Source organism: Camelus dromedarius, chromosome 28 (genome assembly GCF_036321535.1).
Source record: "Camelus dromedarius isolate mCamDro1 chromosome 28, mCamDro1.pat, whole genome shotgun sequence".
NCBI lineage: Eukaryota > Metazoa > Chordata > Mammalia > Artiodactyla > Camelidae > Camelus > Camelus dromedarius.
The window spans coordinates 15,075,335-15,095,654 of NC_087463.1; the positions used below are offsets into that span (position 1 = coordinate 15,075,335).

Below are 20,320 nucleotides of genomic sequence, written 5' to 3' on the forward strand. Positions count from 1 at the left end.
AAGGTGAAACTCAGTGTCACAGAGAGTCTGTCCCTCGTCCCTGCTCCGCTCGTGCCCAAAGCGCCCGACCCCGAGACTTAGCAGCAAAGAGAGGGGCTCTCCGAGGGACAGCCCAGCGGGTAGACCACAGAACAAGCTTCAGAGCCTCTTCCCGGAGGCGAGGGCTATTTATCGTTTCAGAGCAGGGCGGTCCGGGGCACGGGGAGCGTGGGGGGAGTGGTGACGGTGATGGGAAACGAGAAAAAGGTGAGGGAATCGTTCTGCGCAGGCGTAACCAGGCTGCAGGCGAGGACGTGCAAGTCTTTTGTGGCAACAATTAGATCGACCTTGATTAGTGAAGGCAGGTGAAACGGACTTGACTGATGATTACCCACCATTTCACTCTCCCAAAGGCTGGCGTCCTAGAGTCCAGCCTCCAGACCCCATAATCCGCATCAGAATGTTCTTGGCGGGACCTGCCCGTGCCCGAGCTGCGTGCTCTCTCCTCTGTGATAGAGAGGCAGTGACCAGGGAGTCCTCTATGTTTGTTGTCCGATTTAGACCCTGAATCAGAAATTTAAAAGATGAAGGGGTAAACGGTTTTCATGATGGTTATTTTCCTACCCAATGTCATCAGTTTGATGGTAAATGTGAAAGCACTTGTTTTTAAACCATCACTTAAAAAAAAATTGCCCAAAATCTCAAGGCAGTATCAAAATACCTGTGCTGACTCAGAAAGATAATTTTTCAAGCATCAGCAGAAAGGGAAACTTACAGAATTTGCAATTTTACCTCCTGCCCCGCCCCCACCCTCAGCTCTGCAAATACAGTGGAGACAGTAAATTGGAGGGGGTGGGGGAATATGATTTTTCATGTTTCTGTCTTGCCTAACTAGATTTAATTCAGTTCAATGAATAATATTGACAGTCACTGTTTTTTCTGGGCATCCACAGATGAATTAGACCCGGTGTCTGTCTCCACACAGCTCAGAGACTAACAGCCCAGTTGGGCAAACAGCTAACATATACAGTAAATGCTAGAAGAGAGATTAGGAATAAAATATGGGAGAAATTAATTTTCCATCAGGGAAAGGGGAAGGGGTAAGTGTAGCAGGGAAATATCCAGAATCTGCTGCCAATGCATTTATTTACATTTATTCATTCTTTCATTCCGTTATTCAAATATAGTCATTGAAATCTCTCTGTGTGCCAGGTCTCATCCTAGCTGCCTGGGAAAGAACATTACCAGCCTAAGATTCTGTCCTCCTAGAACTTGCATTCTGTGTAAGGACATAGACAAGGTTAAGGAGGTCAGCAGATGTTCTACAAGGAGAGAAGGTGGAGAAAATGGCAGGTACAAAGGCACTGGGGCAGACAGGCACCCAGCTATCTGGAAATGACTAGGATGTGAGATATACAGAAAGTGAAGAGTGAGAGCAGGGAGACATTGGAAAGAGCCACAGCCTGGTTCTAGAGACCCCTGCATATGGCACAGATTTACTCCTACAGCAGGGGGGTCCATCCGAGTTTGACAGGAGCCAGGACAGTGATGTTGTCATTGTTTAAACAAGAGAATATTACCAGATTAGGTTTCAACAGATTGTTGTAGTAACATGTGGTGACTGTCTTAGAAGAGAAAGACACTGGCCCAAGGAGTCTAGAAAGAGACCTATTACAATGGTCCAGATAAAATGATGAAGCCTGGGCAACAATGGAAGCTGAAGGATGGAGTGGATTGTGGGTGAAATTGTGTCCCCCAGAAAGATATATTCAAGTCCTAACCCCTGGCACCTATGTGTGTGACCTTATTTGAAAACAAAGTCTTTGCAGGTAAAATGAAATCACACTGTGTTAAAATGGGCCCTAACCCAATGACTGGTGTCTTTATAAGAGGGAAATTTGGACACAGAGACACTCGGAAAACACCATGTGACCATGTAGGCAGAGACTGGAGGGATGCAGCTACAAGAGTGGCCAGCATCCACCGAAAGCCAGAAGAGAGGCATGGAATGGCTTCTCCCTCACAGAGAGCCTCCAGGAGGAATCAGCCTTGCTTACACCTTGATTTCTGCAGCCTGCAAATGTGCAGCTCAAATGGTAGAGTTAGCTTCCTTCCACTCAAGGGTCGGGCTGGGCTTTATTCCAGCAGCCCTCTTTTGTGAGGACCCTGGGTTTTGTTGTGCACACACACCTCTATCCGTTCTGTTAGTGACAGGAAGAGAGATGGAGGGACAGGGTGAGGACCATGTGGCTGTTGTATATACGTGTGAAGCAAGCACATTTTAGACTTGTGTGGCACTTTGGGGATGGGGACGGGGCAGGTGGAGGGGTCCAAAGATACTCTGAGCACAGCTGGAACATTCTGTTGTTTGCCCAGCACTTAGCTCACTTAGCTGGGTTTCTTCCCACTCCTTAGGCCAAGGATAAGCGCCCCCACAGGCTCCAACACCAACCTTCCTAACATTCTCATCGATATATACCAGGTTCCAGCCCAAATGGACCTTTCCTTCCCCTAATATGTCCCACTGAGCCAAATCAGCGCCCTGCTATCAGCACTCCAATTATGGGTAATTACCCTGGAAAGTTTATCCATTCAGCCAAAACTGGTTAGGTCAGAGCCTCTTTTTAGCAATTAGATTTACTCTGTGGATTCAAAAGTAATTAACCTGAATTTCTTAAAAGTATATGTTAAAATTCACATTTTCAGGAGCAGGGCAGCCAGCTTAGGTTAGCGGGCTAGCACTGAGGTTTGCATCACATGTGGTACCCACGCCAGCTGAGTCCAACCCGTGTCTGGTTAACATCATTTCTTTTCTCCTCTCCGTTAACGGGTGATGTCACAAAAGCAAAGAGATAAGCACTGTGCGATTCAGACCCACGCCAAGTTGTCTGAAGGGAAGGAATCCTTACATATTTTTTACTTAGAAAAGCACCATTTTTACCAATATTATCTACTTGCTGAATTCTTCCTATAGAGTCTACCAGCTCTGGAAAAGCCCTCACCAGCCAGGTGGTACGTGTTCTGTGAGTTATCAACTGAAGGGAGTGGAAGCCAGCCTTGTTCTGAACGTTACTGGAGGATGGGAAAGATATGGCCAGATTCTAAAGAACCCTCACTGTCTCAGCCATGATGCCAAATGCCCAATTCGGAGGAAAACATCTCATTGCCTTAAGAACTGGTCTGATACTGGCCCAGCTACTGGTATATGGTTCTAACTAGGAAAACCATGGGCTTTTAAACTTTTTTTTTAACTATTCATTAATTTATTTGAATAGTTAATACATGCATGGTACCAAATTCACAAGGTGTATAGTGAAAGGGTCTAGAGCGACAAAAAAGTGTCCCTCCTACCATTGCCACCCAGACACTCGATCCCCTGTCCCCAGAGGCAACCACCGTTATCAGAGCTTATTTTAGTTCTAAAGGGAGTTAAGGAACTCAGACCTAAAATGGAAATAGGAAGCCGTGTAATGTCGTTATTAGGGCCAAGGGGCTGGAGTCAGGCAGGCTCTGTTCAAAGCCAGGCTGCACCTCATTCTGACCCAGAGCCCAGACACCAGCGGGATTTATCTCCTTGGATTGTTGAGATAATTAAATGAGCAAAGCACTGAAGCCTTAGCACAGCCCGGGGCACATACTTTCACTCAATAAACGTCGGCTATTTCAGGCTGTGGGCCGGCGGAGTGTGGAGGAGGGCCGTGGATGGGAATGGTGGAAGGCACATTGAGCGCTCCCCTGGGAAAAGCCTGCAGTTACTGTGGTCGCTGGAAATCCCTCGGGGTTTGTTAGATATGCAGGATCCCAGGGCCCTCCCCAGACCTGTGGCCCGAGAAGCTGCTGTCAGACAGACCAGCTCGATAGGTGACATGCAGGAGGACTGGGAGGTAGACTCCCTGCCTCTGGGGAGACAGCGATGCTGTTTCTCCATCTTCAGACAGGAACCCCTTAGACGTCTCACGATAAAAACTCAGGACAAAAACACTTCTAAGGGAAAAGCCACTCCCCTCCCACTCCCCAGCTTTCTATTCCACATTGGATTTCCCCAGCCCAAGAACCTGTGACCTCCAATGTGGCCGGAATGTGTCCTCTTTTGTCCTGTAGCTTGACAGCAACCCGATAGATGGATTGGGGGCAGGGTGGCATGTTGTTTTTTAAAATGATACAAGAGACACTGTGGAGCCAGCCCAACAAGCCACAGGGCTGCCAGGATGCCAACTGGGACACGGAGGCCCTGGCAGTGGGGAGGGGGGGGGCTGCCTCCGTTAGAGCTTGTCATGAGAAATAAGGTCTGCACAGGGTGCGGGTGGGAGGCTGGAGGGGCTCGCAGGGGGACAGCTGCTGCTGCTTGCCACGTGTTCCAAACCGGTAGACCTCAGCTAGGAGCGCGTAACACACAGGAAGCAGCCCTTTCCTTTCAAATAGCATTACGTACTGCGATGGTGAGTACGTGTCGTTGTACATTACGTAATGCTAAGTGAAATAAGTCAGACAGAGAAAGACAAATCCTGTATCACATGAGGAATCTAAAAAAATACTACAAACTAGTTACTACAACAGAAAAGAAATGGACTCACAGATGTAGAGAAGGAACTAGTGATTAGCAGTGGGGAGAGGGAAGGGGAGGGGCAAGATGGAGGTGGTGGATTAAGAGGTACAAACGATCAGATATAAAAGAAGATACAAGGAGGTACTGTGCAACATGGGGAACAGGGCCAATATTTTATAATAACTATAAGTGGAGTGTAACCTTTGAAAATTGTGAATCACTGTATTGTATACCTATATCATGTAACACTGTACATCAGTTATAACTGCAATTTTAAAAATATGGTATTGTAAAATAAATAAATAAAGTTAAAAAAAAAAAAAACAACCCACTGAATGTACACCAAGAGTGAGCCGTAATGTGAATCATGGACTTTGGGTATTAATGATGTTCAGTGTTGGTTCACTGATTTTAACAAATGTATCACTCTGGTGGAGAATGTTAATAGTTGGAGAGGGGCGGGGGGGGCGGTAAATGGAAAATCTCTGTACCTTCTGACCAGTTTTGCTGTGAATGTAAAGCTGCTCTAAAAGAGAAAGTCTATTTTTTTAAAAAGGGAGAGAAAATCATAGCCTGTCACTGGATCAGCTGTAGAAGAGAAAACAAAACCAAGCTTGAGGCCTGGAGCAGTATGCTTTTTAAAAATCACCATCACAACAAGAAATAACTTAGAGCTGGGCTGCCCAATCCAGAAAGCTTTAGCCATATATGGCTAGTGAGTGCTTGAAATGTGTGTGGTGCAACTAAGGAACTGAATTTACATTTTTGTTTAATTTTAATTAATTTACATGTAAAATTTTTACATGACACGAGTGATTCAGTTAGGAAAAAATTTAAGTAGGTTCAGAACAATTTGAGTATGTGAATCTACTCTTTCAACTGCTAATTTCATGAAATCTCAACACAGACCAAGTATTTTCAATGACTAGTTAGCATCCAAATTGAGATAATGCTCTAAGTGTAAAATTACAAACCAGATTTTGAAGACTCAATAGCAAAAAAAGAAGTATAATATCTCATCAGTAGCTTATATAGATTGCATGTTGAAATAATATTTGGTTAAATTGAGGTAATAAAATACAATATTAAGGTTTATTTCATCTGAACTTTTGAACTTTAAAAAAAAATATGGCTTTCAAAGCGGGAGGGTCTAGCTCAGTGGTAGAGTGTGTGCTTAGCATGCACGAGGTCCTGGGTTCAATCCCCAGGACTGCCATTAAAAAATAAATAAATAAATAAGCTGAATTACCACCACCACCACCCCCAAATTAAATAAAATAAATAAAAATAAATTGCCACTTAAAAAAATGTGGCTTCCAAAAAATATTAAAATTATATACCTGGCTTGCCCTCATACACTGCTGGCGGGAATGTAAAGTGATGCAGCTGCTTTGAAAAACAGCATGGCGGCTTCCTCAAGGTTAGACATAGAGTCACTGGGCAATTCCACTCCGAGGTGTTTACCCAGGAGAACTGAAAACATATGTCCCCACAAAAACTTGTACATAAATGTTCATAGTGGCATTATCCAAAATAGCTACAAAGTGGACACAGCCAAAATGCCTATTAACTGACAAATGGACAAAAATAAGTGTGGTATATCCATACAATGTAATATCCTTCAGCCTTGAAAAGGAATGAAGTATTGACAGATGCTTGTACGTGGATGACTCTTGAGAATATTATGCTAAGTAAAAAGGCAGACAAAAACCCCATAAATTATATGACTCCAATTACACGCAGACTTCAGAGATGTCACAGGTTTGGTTCCAGACCACCGCAATAAAGCAAAAATAACAATAAAGTGAGTGACACGGATTTTTTGGCTTCTTGGTGTACATAAAAGCTATGTTTACATTATACTGTAGTCTATTAAGTGTGCAATAACATTACATCTAAAAATGCATGTATCTCTGTTAAAAAAATAATGTAATGCTAAAAAATGCTAACCATCATCTGAGTCATCAGTGAGTTGTAGTAGTAACAAGAAAGGTCCGTATCATAGATCACCATAACATATATAAAAATAATGAAAAAGTTTGAAATATGGCAAGAATTACTAATATGTGATACAGAGACACGAAGTGAGCAAATGCTGTTGGAAAAATTGTGCTAATAGACTTGCTCAACGTGGGGTTGCCACAAACCTTCAATCAGCAAAAAAAAAAAAAAGCAGTAGCTGCAAAGCACAATAAAGTGAAAAGTAATAAAACGAGATATGCCTGTATATGAAATGTCCAGAACAGGCAAATCTACAGAGACAGAAATTAGGGTTTGCCAAGGGAGAGTGCAGAGAGAATAGGGAGCGGCTGTTAATGTATATGATTAACAGTCATCTTTGGGGGGTGATGGAAATACTCTGGAATTAAATAGTGGCCATGGTGGCACAGCTTATGAACATACTTACACAAATTTCCATATGTGGCTTGCACATGAAATTTCCATTGGACAGTGCTGGTTTAGATGAAATAACTTTTTCCCCAGCTGTCACTAGTGAGGGTACAGAATTTAGCCAGAGGTAATCAACACGGGATGATTTTTGCTGCAACCCCCACCCCAGGGGACATTTGCCAATGTCTGGTTACATTCTTGGTGCCAACTGGGGTAGGGATGAGGGGGAGAGGTGGCTACTCGCCAGAGATGCTGCTGAACACCGTACAACACACAAGACGGCTGCCCGTAACAAAGAATCATCCAGCCCGAATGTCAGCAGCATGGAGTTTGAGAAACCCTGCACTGGAGGCTGCTCCGTGGGCCCCAGCCTCCTCTGCACCGTCCCAGCCCCTTTGACTGCCCTGAGGTCAGAAGGCTAGAGCTGGGCATGACCTTCCCAGAACGCTTCCTCCTGTAGTCCAGCCATTTCACAGGCATTCTCAGGCCAGCAGTGCCTCAGGACACCAGTGTAGACATGGAGACATTCCAGGCAGAGTCCTGAAAGGGACCCGGGGCTCTAGAGAGGAGTAGCTGTGGAGTCATGACTCTGCCCTTTCTCTTGGAGGCTTCCTGAGCTTCAAAATATCCTTACTTTAGATAAAGCTGGCCCCATTCTAGGCAGAATTGCCACTTTTCTTGTTTTCTCTTCCATGTCAGATTTCCTAAGCCAATGACAACTGGAATTTACAAAGTCTGTGTCACGAATGGGCTCCTTCTCTGGTGTCTAAAGTAAAAGCCTGAAGAAGGCTATCCTGACTTGCTTTAAATTTGTTTTAAAATTATCCTTTCTGTCTCTATTAGTTTCTTGTGGCTGCTCTAATGAATTAACTGCAAACATAGTCACTGAAAATGGTACAAATTTATTATCTGACAGTTCTGGAAGCCAGAAGTCCATCGTAGATCTCACTGGATTCAAATCAAGGTATCAGCAGGGCTGCATTCCTTCTGGAAGCTCCAGAGGAGAAACCCCTTGCCTTTTCCAGCTTCCAGAGGCTGTCAGCATTCCTCCACTCATGGCCCCTTCCTCCATCTTCAAAGCCAGCAGCACAGCATCTTCCAATCTCCCTCTGACTCTCCTTCCTCCCTCTTTCACTTAGAACAACCTTTACGATTACATTTAGACCCCTGGCAAATCCAGCGTAGTTTCCTATCTCAAAACCTTTAAGTTACATCTTCAAAGTCCCTTTTGCCATGTCAGGTAACATAGTCACAGGTACTGGGGACTAGGGCATGGGCTTAATCTTTGGGGGCCATTTTTCTGCCCAGCACTCTCTGGACCTGGGCGATCTGCTGCGGTGGCCCCTCAGCCAGCATCCTGACACCCTCATTCCATAGGGAGAAGAAATGGGGGCATGTTGGCTTTTCCAGAATTGTGAGATTTCCCCATCCTGAGTTTTGAGGTAGTTAAATGCTGACTTTCCAGATCCCAATTCTCAGTGACCTATGCCCCAAAGATGGTCAGTGAGAGATTTATAAACTATTTGTTAAGGGCTGAATGATGCCCCCCACCCCCACCCCTAAGCCCAGTACCCCACAGCGTGACTGTATTTGGAGACAGGGACTTTTAAGAGGTGAACAAGGTAAAATAAGGTCATTAGGGAGGCCCTGAATCCAGCATGACTGGTGTCATTATAAGAGGAGATTAGGACAAAGACCTCAGACACATGCACCTACAGAGAGATGGCCACACAAATGCCCAGTGACAAGGTGGCCTCCAAAAGTCAAGGAGAGACACCCGAGGAAAAACCAGCTCTGCTGACCCCTTGATCTTGGCCTTCTTTCTTAGTGAAAATGTTATATTTTTAAAATTTATATTTTTCCTAATTATAAGGTTTTACATCTTCTCATAGGTTTAGTAACCATTTATATCCCTCTTCTATGAACTTCATAATTATTTACCTTTACCTTTTTCATTCAGCTGTTAAGGGTAGTTTTCTTATCTGTTTGTTCTTCATATGCTTTAGAAATTAACCTTTGTCTATTACATATGTTCTACATATTTTCCCAGCATGTCAATTTCATTTAATTTTATTCATGGTATTTTTTGCGACATAAAAATTTGATTGGATGTAATCAAAACTCTTAAGATTTTTGTTGTTGTTGCTTTGCATCCCAAGAAGATCTTGAGTCTTTCAAGGTCATAGTTTCCAATATTTTTTCCAGTAGTTTATAATTTGGGTTTTTTATATTACACTTAGAGATCCAGCTGGAGTTTGAAGTCCACTGTAAGATACTGGTCTTATTTTTTGTCCCCTATATGGATGGGGAAATGTGTCCACATTGAAGATTTTGTTTCTTCCCTGAAATTTGACAGGCTATTTCTATCATAAATCAAATTCTAATATACTCCTGGGTCTGATTCTGTACTCTCTACTCGGTCTGGTTTATCTATTTATCTATCTGGGGCTGTCACCATACTGTTTTGACCACCACAGCTTTATCATTTGTATTGCTATAAGGTTGGTTAGCGCAATATTTTTTCCATCCCATTTCAGTGAAGCAAGTCCATTTTCAGTCACAGTGAAAAAAAAGACCAGTAAGGCACGTCTCTGGCACTCAGCTCCTACCCACAGCAGTGATGAGAGATTTGCTGCAGGGACTAAAACTGACCCTCGCAGGCAAAGGACCCTCACCAGCCTCTACTGCTGACACCCAAATTCTTGTCACCGAATTACTCCTGAAAATAAAACTCAGCTGTAGATGGCGCACCTGTTTTGGATTAGTTACAATAAATCAGGATCTGTATTTATTTCAGTGGTCGGACAGGTGAAGTACAAGCTGCATTTAGAGCAAGCCAACTAGAAAGCAGAGAAAAATAGAAATCACAAGGTTTTCTTCCTCTTAGGGTGAAAGGGTAACACTTGACAAGCTCTCAACTTCCTATTGTTCCCAAAATCCTGTGGCTCTTTACAGGAACACCTCCAGTTGCATTCACTCTAGGTCTTGGTCTAATTAAGACCTGACTTAAATTCTACTGCTCATGAGAATCACCGAGAGAGCTCATTGAAGGTGCAGATACAAGTCTGGGGTAAAAGACTTTTACGGGTCAGAGATCTGTATTTTTATCTTTTAAAATTTTGTTTCTTATTGAAGTGGACGTTAGTTTCAGGTGTACAGCACAGTAATTCAGTTATACATATACATCTATTTTTTTTCCGATGCCTTTCCATTATATGTTATTACAAGGAACTGAATATAGTTCCCTGTGCTATTCAGTAAGTCCTTGTTGTTTATTTTATATGTAGTAGTGTGTAAGAGATCTGTATTTTTACACACACATCTTAGCAGGTGACTCCAGTGTAAGGAATCCGGGCCCTCACTCTGATGAGGTGCCCTGAGGACCCAGAACACCTGAGCAGAAGTTGGGGGGTCTTCCTGCCTCCTGGGGGAGGGGAGTCTGTGCTATGAGGTAGCCCCATTAGATCAGTCAACAGGGGTGACGTCAGGATAACGTAGATGCTGCGTTGGTTCACGGGAGACTTTTCCGAGGCGAAGGGGCCCTGAATAGCTGGCTGATTCATAGCATCTCGAGCAGGAAAGGGAATAGCATTTAACTCAGCTTTTGCCTGGGCAGCAGGGACCCTCTCTGGTTTTACTTTGATAAAATTTAAAACGCCGCATTCCTCCCTCCTAAGAGGCGCACCCCAGGCAAGGGTATCTGTCTGAAGGCAGGATGCGCCTCCCAGGCCCAGCTTCACACACAGCCCCACAGAGATGCAGGTCAGTCTTCATGTCAAGCCCCTCCAGCTGCTCTAGCAGAAGGGCTGCCAGCAGCCCCAGTCAGTGATCTTGTGTTTTATCTCTGCCACGGCGGCCACGGGCACACCTGAGCCACCTCCCTGCATGGCCCGAGGAGCTTCCTGGTACATTTTTTGCTTTTGTCCAGTTTTTAAATGGCTTGTTTATGAAGTAACCTGTGGGGAATACTATTTTCCCCAGCAGATGTGACATTTTTAAGCGTGTGATTTTGCAGAAAGTGAGGTAGTACAGACACTGCTCCAAAGCAGAAACAACTTACGTGTGGCCTCTATTTAAAAAGTAGTTTTGCATCATCTGGCACTTTTTTCCTCAGCTAAGATTGCAGGAAATCAGGGGCGAGGGTACTCCAGAATTCCATGAGGGGTACAAGCTTTAGCTCTGTGCAACCCTGCTCTGCCAGGCTGGGACCTGGAGTCCGCAGGTCAACATCTGCATTCCACTCCCCAGAAGCCTTAGACCCACCAAAATGTGGACCTCAGAAAAGGGAGGGGGGTTAGTCACCTGTATATTTAGAAAATACCAGGGATGGTTCTAAAGCAAAGCTAAGATTCTCAACCTTGGAGGTACTGCAGATCTGGGAGCTTTTAAAACCCTCAATGCCCAAGCCACACGGCAAACCAAGTTACATCAGAATGTGGAGAAGGGGGATACTCAGGCATCAGAATGGTTTAAGGTCCCAGGGGATCCCAGGTGCAGCTAGATTGAGATGACTGCCCTAGGGTATTTCTAACTGGGAAAGAGCTCCTCTTGCAGACCAGGACTTTGGGAACGTCAGTGTGCATACCTATCTCCGAGGAATTGGGTTAAAATTGCAGATTCTGATTCAGCAAGACTGGGGCGGGGCTTGAGCTTCTGCATTTTGACAAGCTGGTCTGCAGACCACACTGCGAGGAGCAAGGCTGGAGGTACTGATGAACTTCCACTGATTTTTCAACACCGACTGAGCACAATGACTGCCCTGAGCCCGAGCAGTCAACGGTCTTGCAGGTCCAGGATGGTAATGGCTTTTGGCAGAAGCAGCTCAGTGGGCTTTGTGATTAAAAACAAAACAAATGTTTGTGTTACTCCCTGGGTCAGCCATGGAATGGTGCTGACAAGAGGTGCGACCTACACGTGCTGAGAGATGAGTGATTATAAATTTCTGTCCTTCCCATCATCGGCAGAGAGCTGGCTTATCCACCTTCCTGCGTCAGTGTTAGCATTTTATTATGCAAATAAATTCAAATCTCAGGTTATGTCCCATACACAAAAACTATATTGCAAGAAGGTTTAGATTTTCTGCTTGCATTTGCCTATGCTTTAAAAGAAATTTACTGGAGACCTACAATGTGCCCTGCCTGTCACTGGGTGGCCATACGCATTTCAAGCTGCCATAGACCGTGTTATGACACCGCCTGCCTAGCTACTAGGCTGAACTTAGATTGACATAAAGTTTCCTACCACATTTATCACACAAGCCTACACAGGCGACACATTTCTTAATATACACACACACATACAAGTACAAGTGAAATTGGGAGAATCTGCATAAGATCAGTACATGTATCAATGTCAATGTCTTGGTTGTGAAGATTATACTATAGTTTTGCCAAACGTGAGCATTGGGGGAAACTAGGCAAAGTGTACAATGATCTCTCTGTCTAATTTCTTACAACTATATGCACATGTACAATTATCTCATCAACATTTTCAATTAAAAATAGTCTAAAACCTCTTGTAGCCAGTCTTTAATATGAGAAGAGACATATGTATTAAGAAGGTAAATAATAAACCAAAAAATGATAATACTTATTAAATGTTAACTGCATAACAGGTACTGTGCTGAGCTCTTTACATGGAAGACTTTAATCCACACAACACTCTGTGAGGTAGTGGTGGTGGTTATTATTATTATTTCTGTTGTAGAAGAGGAAACTGGGGCTGGGAGAACGTAAGTAGTTTTTCCCAGGGCGCAGCCTCAGAAAGCAATATGGCAGGAACCAAACTCAGGTCCAGAGCCCACCATGTTATACAAAGAATGCAGGCACAAATGCTGTTTCTCCAGAAGGAGAAATCATGGTTAGGGATGAGGAAAGCACTTCAGGGGGAGTACAATTTGAAGGACCCTGCACTTTGGCCTTAAAGGCTCAGGTGAGCTGAGTAGCAACAAGCCAAGTGAAGGCATTCCAGAGAAGAGGATGGGAGAAACACACCCTGTCTGAGAAAATGCTTCATTTTCCAGATACGGAAATCCATGAGTATGTCTGCTTTGCCTCCCAGGGGTAGACAGAAGCAATAAGAAAACAGGTCCTGAATGTTAGGGGGGAAGTGGTTAGATGTTTCTGGATATAGTTAGCAATTTATGAGAGCTGATAAGGCGCTGATAAGGTCAAGGTTGTATGTGAATCACCAGCATTCACAAGGGAAGCCAAGTGCAAGGTGTGGATGGCTCAGCACAAACCAATCCATTCCCAGGGCCAGAAGAGCAATGGGGGGCAATTTCCTAGTGGAAAGTTGGTATGAAGGAGACCAAGGAAAGGACTTATGACAATGAGGCCATAAAGCAGTTGAGACCAGTGACTACTAGACTCATACCTGCCTATACTTGGAATTCAGTGCCGAGTGGCTACTTACTCGTTCAATTACTGAGTGCCTCTTATGTGGCCAGTGCTCTTCCAAGGACTTGGGACATATCAGTGAATAAAACACAGTAACCAAACCCCCTGTCACCATGGAGCTCACCTTCTCTGCCTAGTGCTGATTCGCAGTCAGGGCGATTCTTAACTATCAGAATCTAAGAATATATTTCCACACTGTACACTTGAGAGCTCAGGATCCCAAAGAGAAACGCAAATCTCTCTGGGGCGAAGCGGGGCAGCTGTGCAGAGGGACAGACACAGAACTTCTGATTTAAGAGTGAGGATGATCTTACGCCAGCGTGGCTTCAGGGAAACTTAAGATGGGCAGACTGGCAGGCTTCACCTCTGAGTTGGATCAAGAAAGCGAGATGAGAACCAAGGAGAAGGATTGGCGATGTGACCCTTGAAGATGATTCAAGTTAGCCTGGGGTACCCTCTCTGTTTTCCACTCCCAACCTGGGATTAATTTGGGAATCCTCCATAAATGTAGAGAAATTGGGGGCTTTCCAATCCTAGCCTGGGTAAGCACTATTTCAAGACAAAGCAGAACAAGATGGCCTTAGAGAACTGGGAAAGGAAGACAGGAAGCAAGGACTCCTGGAGATAGTTCAGGCTACATGTTAGCCTTGTTCTTACAACGCAGGGTTAGAGGTAATAGAGCTTTTCTCAGAAAGCTAAAAGCAATACACAGATGAAGATCAAACAGTAAAAGATAAGATGCTGGTCACTGCTTCTCCTGCTGGTCACCTTAAAGGTAAGTGAATCAGGCAAGAGGCAAGAGTGGGCAAATTTATCAATATTAACCCCCAACCAAGGATTTTTTAACCATTTCCAATTTTAAGTTCCCAAGCCTCAGATGTCTGAGAATAAATATTTTAAATGTCTTTTGACTTTGACTTCATTATGGAAAGATTCACCAATCTTGGTTTTTTTTTTCAGCAGTTTTATTAAAAATTTGATATGGTTCCAATGACCCCCTAATGCTTTTGAGTCACATTTGCAATGATATTTACCCATCTGCTGTAAATTTGGCTATGTTGTGTACGTGTGTAAGAAACACAGGCACCTACATTAGAGAGTAACTTTTTGCATGGGTTTAAGAATGTGCACACACTATGCCACTAACCCTGTGGCAAAATGTTCCTGCTTTAGTCAAGGGTCAATAAATGCCACAGATACAGAGATCCTATTTCCATCTGCGGGCTGCACAGAACTGTTCTTGAATATACAGCTTCTACTGATGTCCCTTGAGTGAGAGGTCAGTTCTGCTACTGAGAATAGCAAAGTGAGAAATGGTCCCCACTCTATCTGCAGAATGCGAGCTTTTTAAAAAGTCACCTTCATGGTCCTGAGATAACTGCCTCTGTCTAAACACAGATCGAGCCTTGAGCTGACAGCTGGCGAAGTGGGTGTGCACTCATGAAGGTGTGAGTGTGTAAGCAGGAGGTCCCTTAAGGACTTTGATAGAGAAAGAGTGGGTGCAAGACAGACAAGCTTGGTCCCAGAGGTGGCCCGTTTTACTTCGCTGCATTGCCGGGAAACAAGTGAGCTTGTTGGGCCCCAGGGCCCTCCATCTCAGACTTCAGTTTAAGGTGCAGCTGAGGATGACAAAGGGGGCTCCTTCCTTTAGCACCTCTCAGTTTTGGGCAGTTGAGAGAGCTAGAAATTACCTCCCACAGTGGTGGGTCTGAAACTAACATTGTCAATAGCCCCCTCCCCTCCACTAACTTTTTTTAGGCCACTTTGCACCCCACTCTCCACCTAACCCACAACCTTTAATAATTAAAGTAATTTGCCCCATGAAATGCTCAACATGGATAAACAACTGTAAAAAGGCACTTGGCTAAGCCAGGGAGAACATTTTATGAGTAGAAAAAGAAATGCTATGTTTACTGACATGGAAAATTTAACACTGTAACTTAATTGTCTACTACTATTTGGCCAAACCACCTCCATAAACTTACCCTGGGCATGAATCTGTGGTCACTCACTGGTGTGTGAAGCAACCAAATAGGACGAAGCTGGCTCTCCTGCGTAAAAAGTAAAGTAGAAACATGGCCTTGATGTGGCTAATTTGGCCAGTGGAATTTTTCCAGTTTGGTCAGGAAAAAGCTACCTCAGATCTGGAGCTTTTTAGATTGGCTGTTTTATGACTGGATCTTTAGAAAGCAATGTATTAAGTTTTCACTTTTTCACAGAGGGAGTTCAGTACCTTTGAATGCACTGGGGAATATTTTACTTTCTTTGGAGTATATCTAGTCTTCTACAAAAACAAGGGAGAACAGAGGCATAGTAAAAATACTTGATAAATAACTGTCCTTAGGCATTATAAAAGTCAAATCTTGGCCACAGTACAGCATCAGCTCTAAGCCCATTTGGAACCCTTTAAAATTAAAAATACAATAAATTCATATACCGAGCGTAATGTCTTTTATATATTAATTAGTCCCACTAATTTAATTCCATCTCTTTCAAATATATCCCCAAATCAGAAATAGAGTAAAAGTTTTTGTTTTACTTCCTGCAGTGTTTTTTTATACTTTGTCGCCTAAGAAAAAGAAAATAAAACAGAAATTCATTCAACAATCTACTGTGATTTTTGAGCACAGCAAAATCTACTTCGTCTATTTTGCTTAGCATCATTAAGTGAATTCTGCAAATCTTGTAGACACTGAGATCTTCCATTTGTACTATCAATTCCGATTAAAGACAGCATTTATCAGTTTTCAAAGTGCCCCCCAAATTACTAAAAAGCATGTTTTGATTTTTTTTTAAAGGCTACACCCAAAACATTTGCTTGAAAAACTTTCTGAATAGTGACATTGCCTGGTAAAACACATGCAGTAGACAAAATATCGGATTTCTTTTTCCAGCTGTCCAGTATCCCATTAGTGCCTCTTACTTCTATCTGTCTTTTGCTATAATTAGGATGGCTTAGGGTTTATCTGGGTCTTTTTTCAAATCCAGATTTCCTTCCCAGCAGCAGCCCCTGTCATTCACAAGTACCCTGATGGTTTTGGGAGAATTATTTTGATGTACATTGTGGTACAGCAATTGTGAGTGTGAAGTAAAGGGAAATACACACACACACACACACACACACACTTTAGCTTGTAATTTTTAAAAAGAGAAGCCTTACCTGAGGATGATCACTGCAGTCTGGAACCTGGCTTGTTTCAAACACATTTTTAACCCACACCCCTTCTGCCTGGAAGTCCAGCTTCCCTCGTTTGGAGAGTGAGCCTGGTGGAGTCTGCAGGGGTTTTGCTTCTTGCTCTGCTTGGGTTGGAAGAACACATCCTTCTGCATGGATCTGGGGATTCAAGGCAGCACCCTCTGCTCTGGCACAGGAGCTCTCTCTTTTATCACTCGGGGTTAGTGAGTGCTTAACAAGTCCTTTGGGATAGAGGCAATGAGGAGGGGCTTCTGTTGAACTCTCTCCCAGGCTGGGGCTCAGCTTCCTGGGTTTCCCCTTGATCCCTGGTCGCCTCACCCTGGCAGGTTTCTCTGAGCCCCTCCTGCTCAGTAAGTCTTTCCCCTCTGCTCTTCTCTCGGCCACGGTCTCCAAACACTGGTTCATCCCTGATTTTCCTAACTCACCCGATGAGCGCTTCCTCTCTCTCCCTGTCACTGCTTTGTCCACGTTTAGCAGATTGTCACCGGCGAATTCCTCTCCTGCGTGGCAGCTGTCTCTGGATTCTCCCTGAATTCCTGGATAACCATTTTCAGCAGCCTCCGGAGCAGAGGGAGGTTTATATCTGCCCTGGTCGGTCACCGTCGCCACTCCATCCTGGTGAGGTCCCAGAGTCAGAGTCATCCCTGTTTGCAGGGGTGAGGCACTGTGTGTGCAGGCTCGGCTGCTCCTCACCCCCACTTCTTGGGGTGGTGAGTGATAACCGCAGAGGCCAGCAGTGGCATCCATAGGCCGGGTGTTACCCGACACCCGAGGCCCACAACCCATTTCACTGAGGAGATGCTCACACCCACCCAGGCCACGCTCACTGAATTCCACATCTTCGTCATCGCTTTCTAATAAAAAAACATGCCCAGTCCCCTGTAGGTTCCTTTGCCAAACGGCATTAGAGTAATCTGTCATAACATCGGAACATTCCAGATACTCCAGGTCATCATCTGAAAATGCCTCGGTGTAGGTTAGGGTTATCTCTGGGCAAAGTTCATAATCACTGTCAGAGTCGGTGCTGGAAACCGGTGGGCTGACTGGCTTGCGGATGGTGGCCCTGTCACCTGGGGAAGCGGAGGGCGTGGCCTCCGTCAGTGGGACACTGAAGCTGATGTACTTCTGGGTTTTGGGATTTTGGTGACTAGAGTTTAAGGCTTCATCCTTAGGGCCATCATTGTCTAAGGCACCATCCATTAACCTTGATACTTTGGAATGCACTGTCCCGTGGCAAAACACAGCTTGTTTATCGGGAATATGACTTGACTTAGGAAAAAGCCACCCATCTGCAGTTTCCTCTGTTTTATTTGGATCACAAGCCTCTTCAGTTTGCCTCACGTCTTTAACATCCAAGGGATTTTCAGAACTGGATGCACCAATGTCATCATTGGCCAATGACTGCAATGAGCACAAACCATTGAACGTGGAGGAGGGGGAGTCAGCGGGCATGGGAGTGCCCGAGGCAATACTTTCTTCTTCCTTATAAGGATGCTCTTTCTCATCAGTTTGATTTGTGCTCTCCTGCTCATATGTCTCTGTTTCATGTGTCCAACCTGTGTCTCCTTCACCTTTCGGGTTAGGAGGGAGTTGCAGATTCTCCGACGAGCACTCAACTTCAATGGAAGCAGAACAGCAGATCATCCCAAAACAGTTTTTAGCAGATATTTGATAAACAGCAGCGTCATTCTGGGTACAGCTAGGATGAAGAGCAGACACAGGTAAGTTTGCCGCATTTGGATGGGCATGCCTGTGTTTTCTTACATCGTGACACATACAGAAAATGTCTATGCTTTTACTGTGCTCAGGGAAACCTATGATCTCCCTGGGAAGGGGTTTGTGGTCAGAGGCAACTGGCCAGGATGCTCAGCATTCTCCCTTCAGACTTTCCACAATCTTACCCCAAACTGAAAATGCTGAGAGTTACTTAGATGAATGGGAAAACGTTTTATATTCTAGCTTCTTCTTCTCTCCTTTTATTTTAAGTCACTTTTTATGTAATGGGAATTTGAAAAAGCATTATTTTCTGGAGTGAGGCATTGTACACAAATAACTGAAGTATTCCAAGTCCTATAGAGGAAAAGCATGATCAATGACTGACATTTTTTAGACCATGCTAAGAAGGCATGGTTCCTGCCAGGAGGCTGTAAAGATACCATACCAGGATTATGTGTATGAAGAACGGTGCAGTTTCCTCTGTAATTTAACATGACTATAAAGTTTAAACCACAGCCTTGAATCCCTCTGGCTGGAAGCCCACACCCACATGCCAGCCTAACCAAGACCAAGCCAGGTGTTCGGCTTTGGCCCAGCAGGGAAGAAACTGAATCCTGGATCACGCCAAGCCTGCTCTCCCTGCTCCAGGAGAGACAGTGCTCTGCCGCCCCTCTCTTTATTGACTGGAGCCACACAGTGCCTGGAGCCTGACCTGCTTTGCTGACCTTTCCCACTTGGACCCTGCTCCAGGGTCTGCAGTCCCAATAAAATCTTGTTAACCTTGCTTCATGATTTGCACTCTTACTTATCTCATTTGACCCCACTGTGGATGTAGCACTGCTGATCTCACTCTGTGTATCATTCAGCTCAGAAGTCAACCATTTTCAGAAGGCAGCAGTTGCAGGGAAGGGTAATAGCTCAGTGGTAGCACTCATGCTTAGCATGCACAAGGTCCTGGGTTCAATCCCCAGTACCTCCATCAAGGAAAAAAAAAGGATCTCACAGAAGGCAGGAGCTGAGGGTCTAACTCAGACTTAAAGACGATGCTCAGATCTTTACTGACTGATGTGTGTAAAAGGTACACAAATATCTAACCCAGGAGGGTCAGCATTAGATGCTCACAGCAACGGGACACAGTCTTCCTGATCCTCTCTCTTCCTTTCCGCATGGACCTCTTTGCTTACTGAGCTCATCATGTGCTCATAAGCCCTCAATCGTTGGGTGCCCGCTCATGTAGACCTCATTTTCAGAAATCATAGACTAATTCCAATTTCATTAATACCTTGTTTTGTTGGTAATTGGTAGGGGTGGTGGAGGCTGGCCAAGCCAGACCCACAGCTGATATGTGGATTTGCCTTGGCCAACAGCACAGGGAGACTAACATTTAGGGCAACTTTCTGGGGGAAACAGTACCTGCTCCTGTCTGTTTCACAAGGTTCAAATGACAAAATCAATGTGAAGGGGCTTTGCAAAGCAGAAACTTTATGCCACTTGTTCTCTATAAGGATGTGGAAGTGCTAAAATTATAATTACGTGATGTGATCAAGGTATTAGCTAATGCTGATAGGACAGTCTTACTGTAATATACATGTGTCAAATCAATATACTGTACACCTTCAACTTACACAATGTAGTATGTCAAATACAACTCAATTAAAAAAAATGAAGCAGTGCTAAGACCAGGTTGCCTCTGTTTCCCAAGAATTATGGAGAAGAATCATCAGGAAACTCCATTCAAAATTCTCGAATCAGAATCTGTGGTTAGAAGGCCTAAGAATTTGCTTTTAAAGTTCCCAAACACAGTCTGCTACAAATCGTCCTTGGCCCTCCCTTAGAGACATCCTCACCCTCATCGTCATGAATTAGCTTAGGTCTCTTTAGTTAAAGCTGAGGGAGGTGTGGAGAGGAAGTGACCTTTGCTTGAGTTTCTCATTGCTCATGTCACTCCCTTCATGTCTCTTTCTGATTAGATCTTGGAGATTTGGCCTCAGTTAACAGCTTACAAGGGGCATAAAACAGCACCATGGGCTACTGAAAAATCCCACGTAACTCTGATTTTCTGATTTATCCAGGTCATGGTCCCTCTGCTGGACA

General features: G+C 44.3%; 1 protein-coding gene across 6 annotated transcripts in view; it reads right to left on the bottom strand.

Annotated features, from left to right (window-relative positions):
- ALPK2 (alpha kinase 2) overlaps positions 1 to 20,320 on the bottom strand; it is a 125,738-nt gene that overhangs the window by 43,000 nt on the left and 62,418 nt on the right. For 5 of the 6 annotated variants that reach the window (XM_064480374.1, XM_031441825.2, XM_064480375.1 and 2 more), the window contains 2 exons: positions 16,475 to 18,209; positions 15,300 to 15,365 (listed from right to left, as the gene is read on the bottom strand). In XM_064480374.1, coding sequence (XP_064336444.1) covers positions 15,300 to 15,365; positions 16,475 to 18,209 — 1,801 coding nt within the window. The remainder of the gene's footprint in view (positions 1 to 15,299; positions 15,366 to 16,474; positions 18,210 to 20,320) is intronic. The other variant, XM_031441826.2, reaches the window with a different exon arrangement.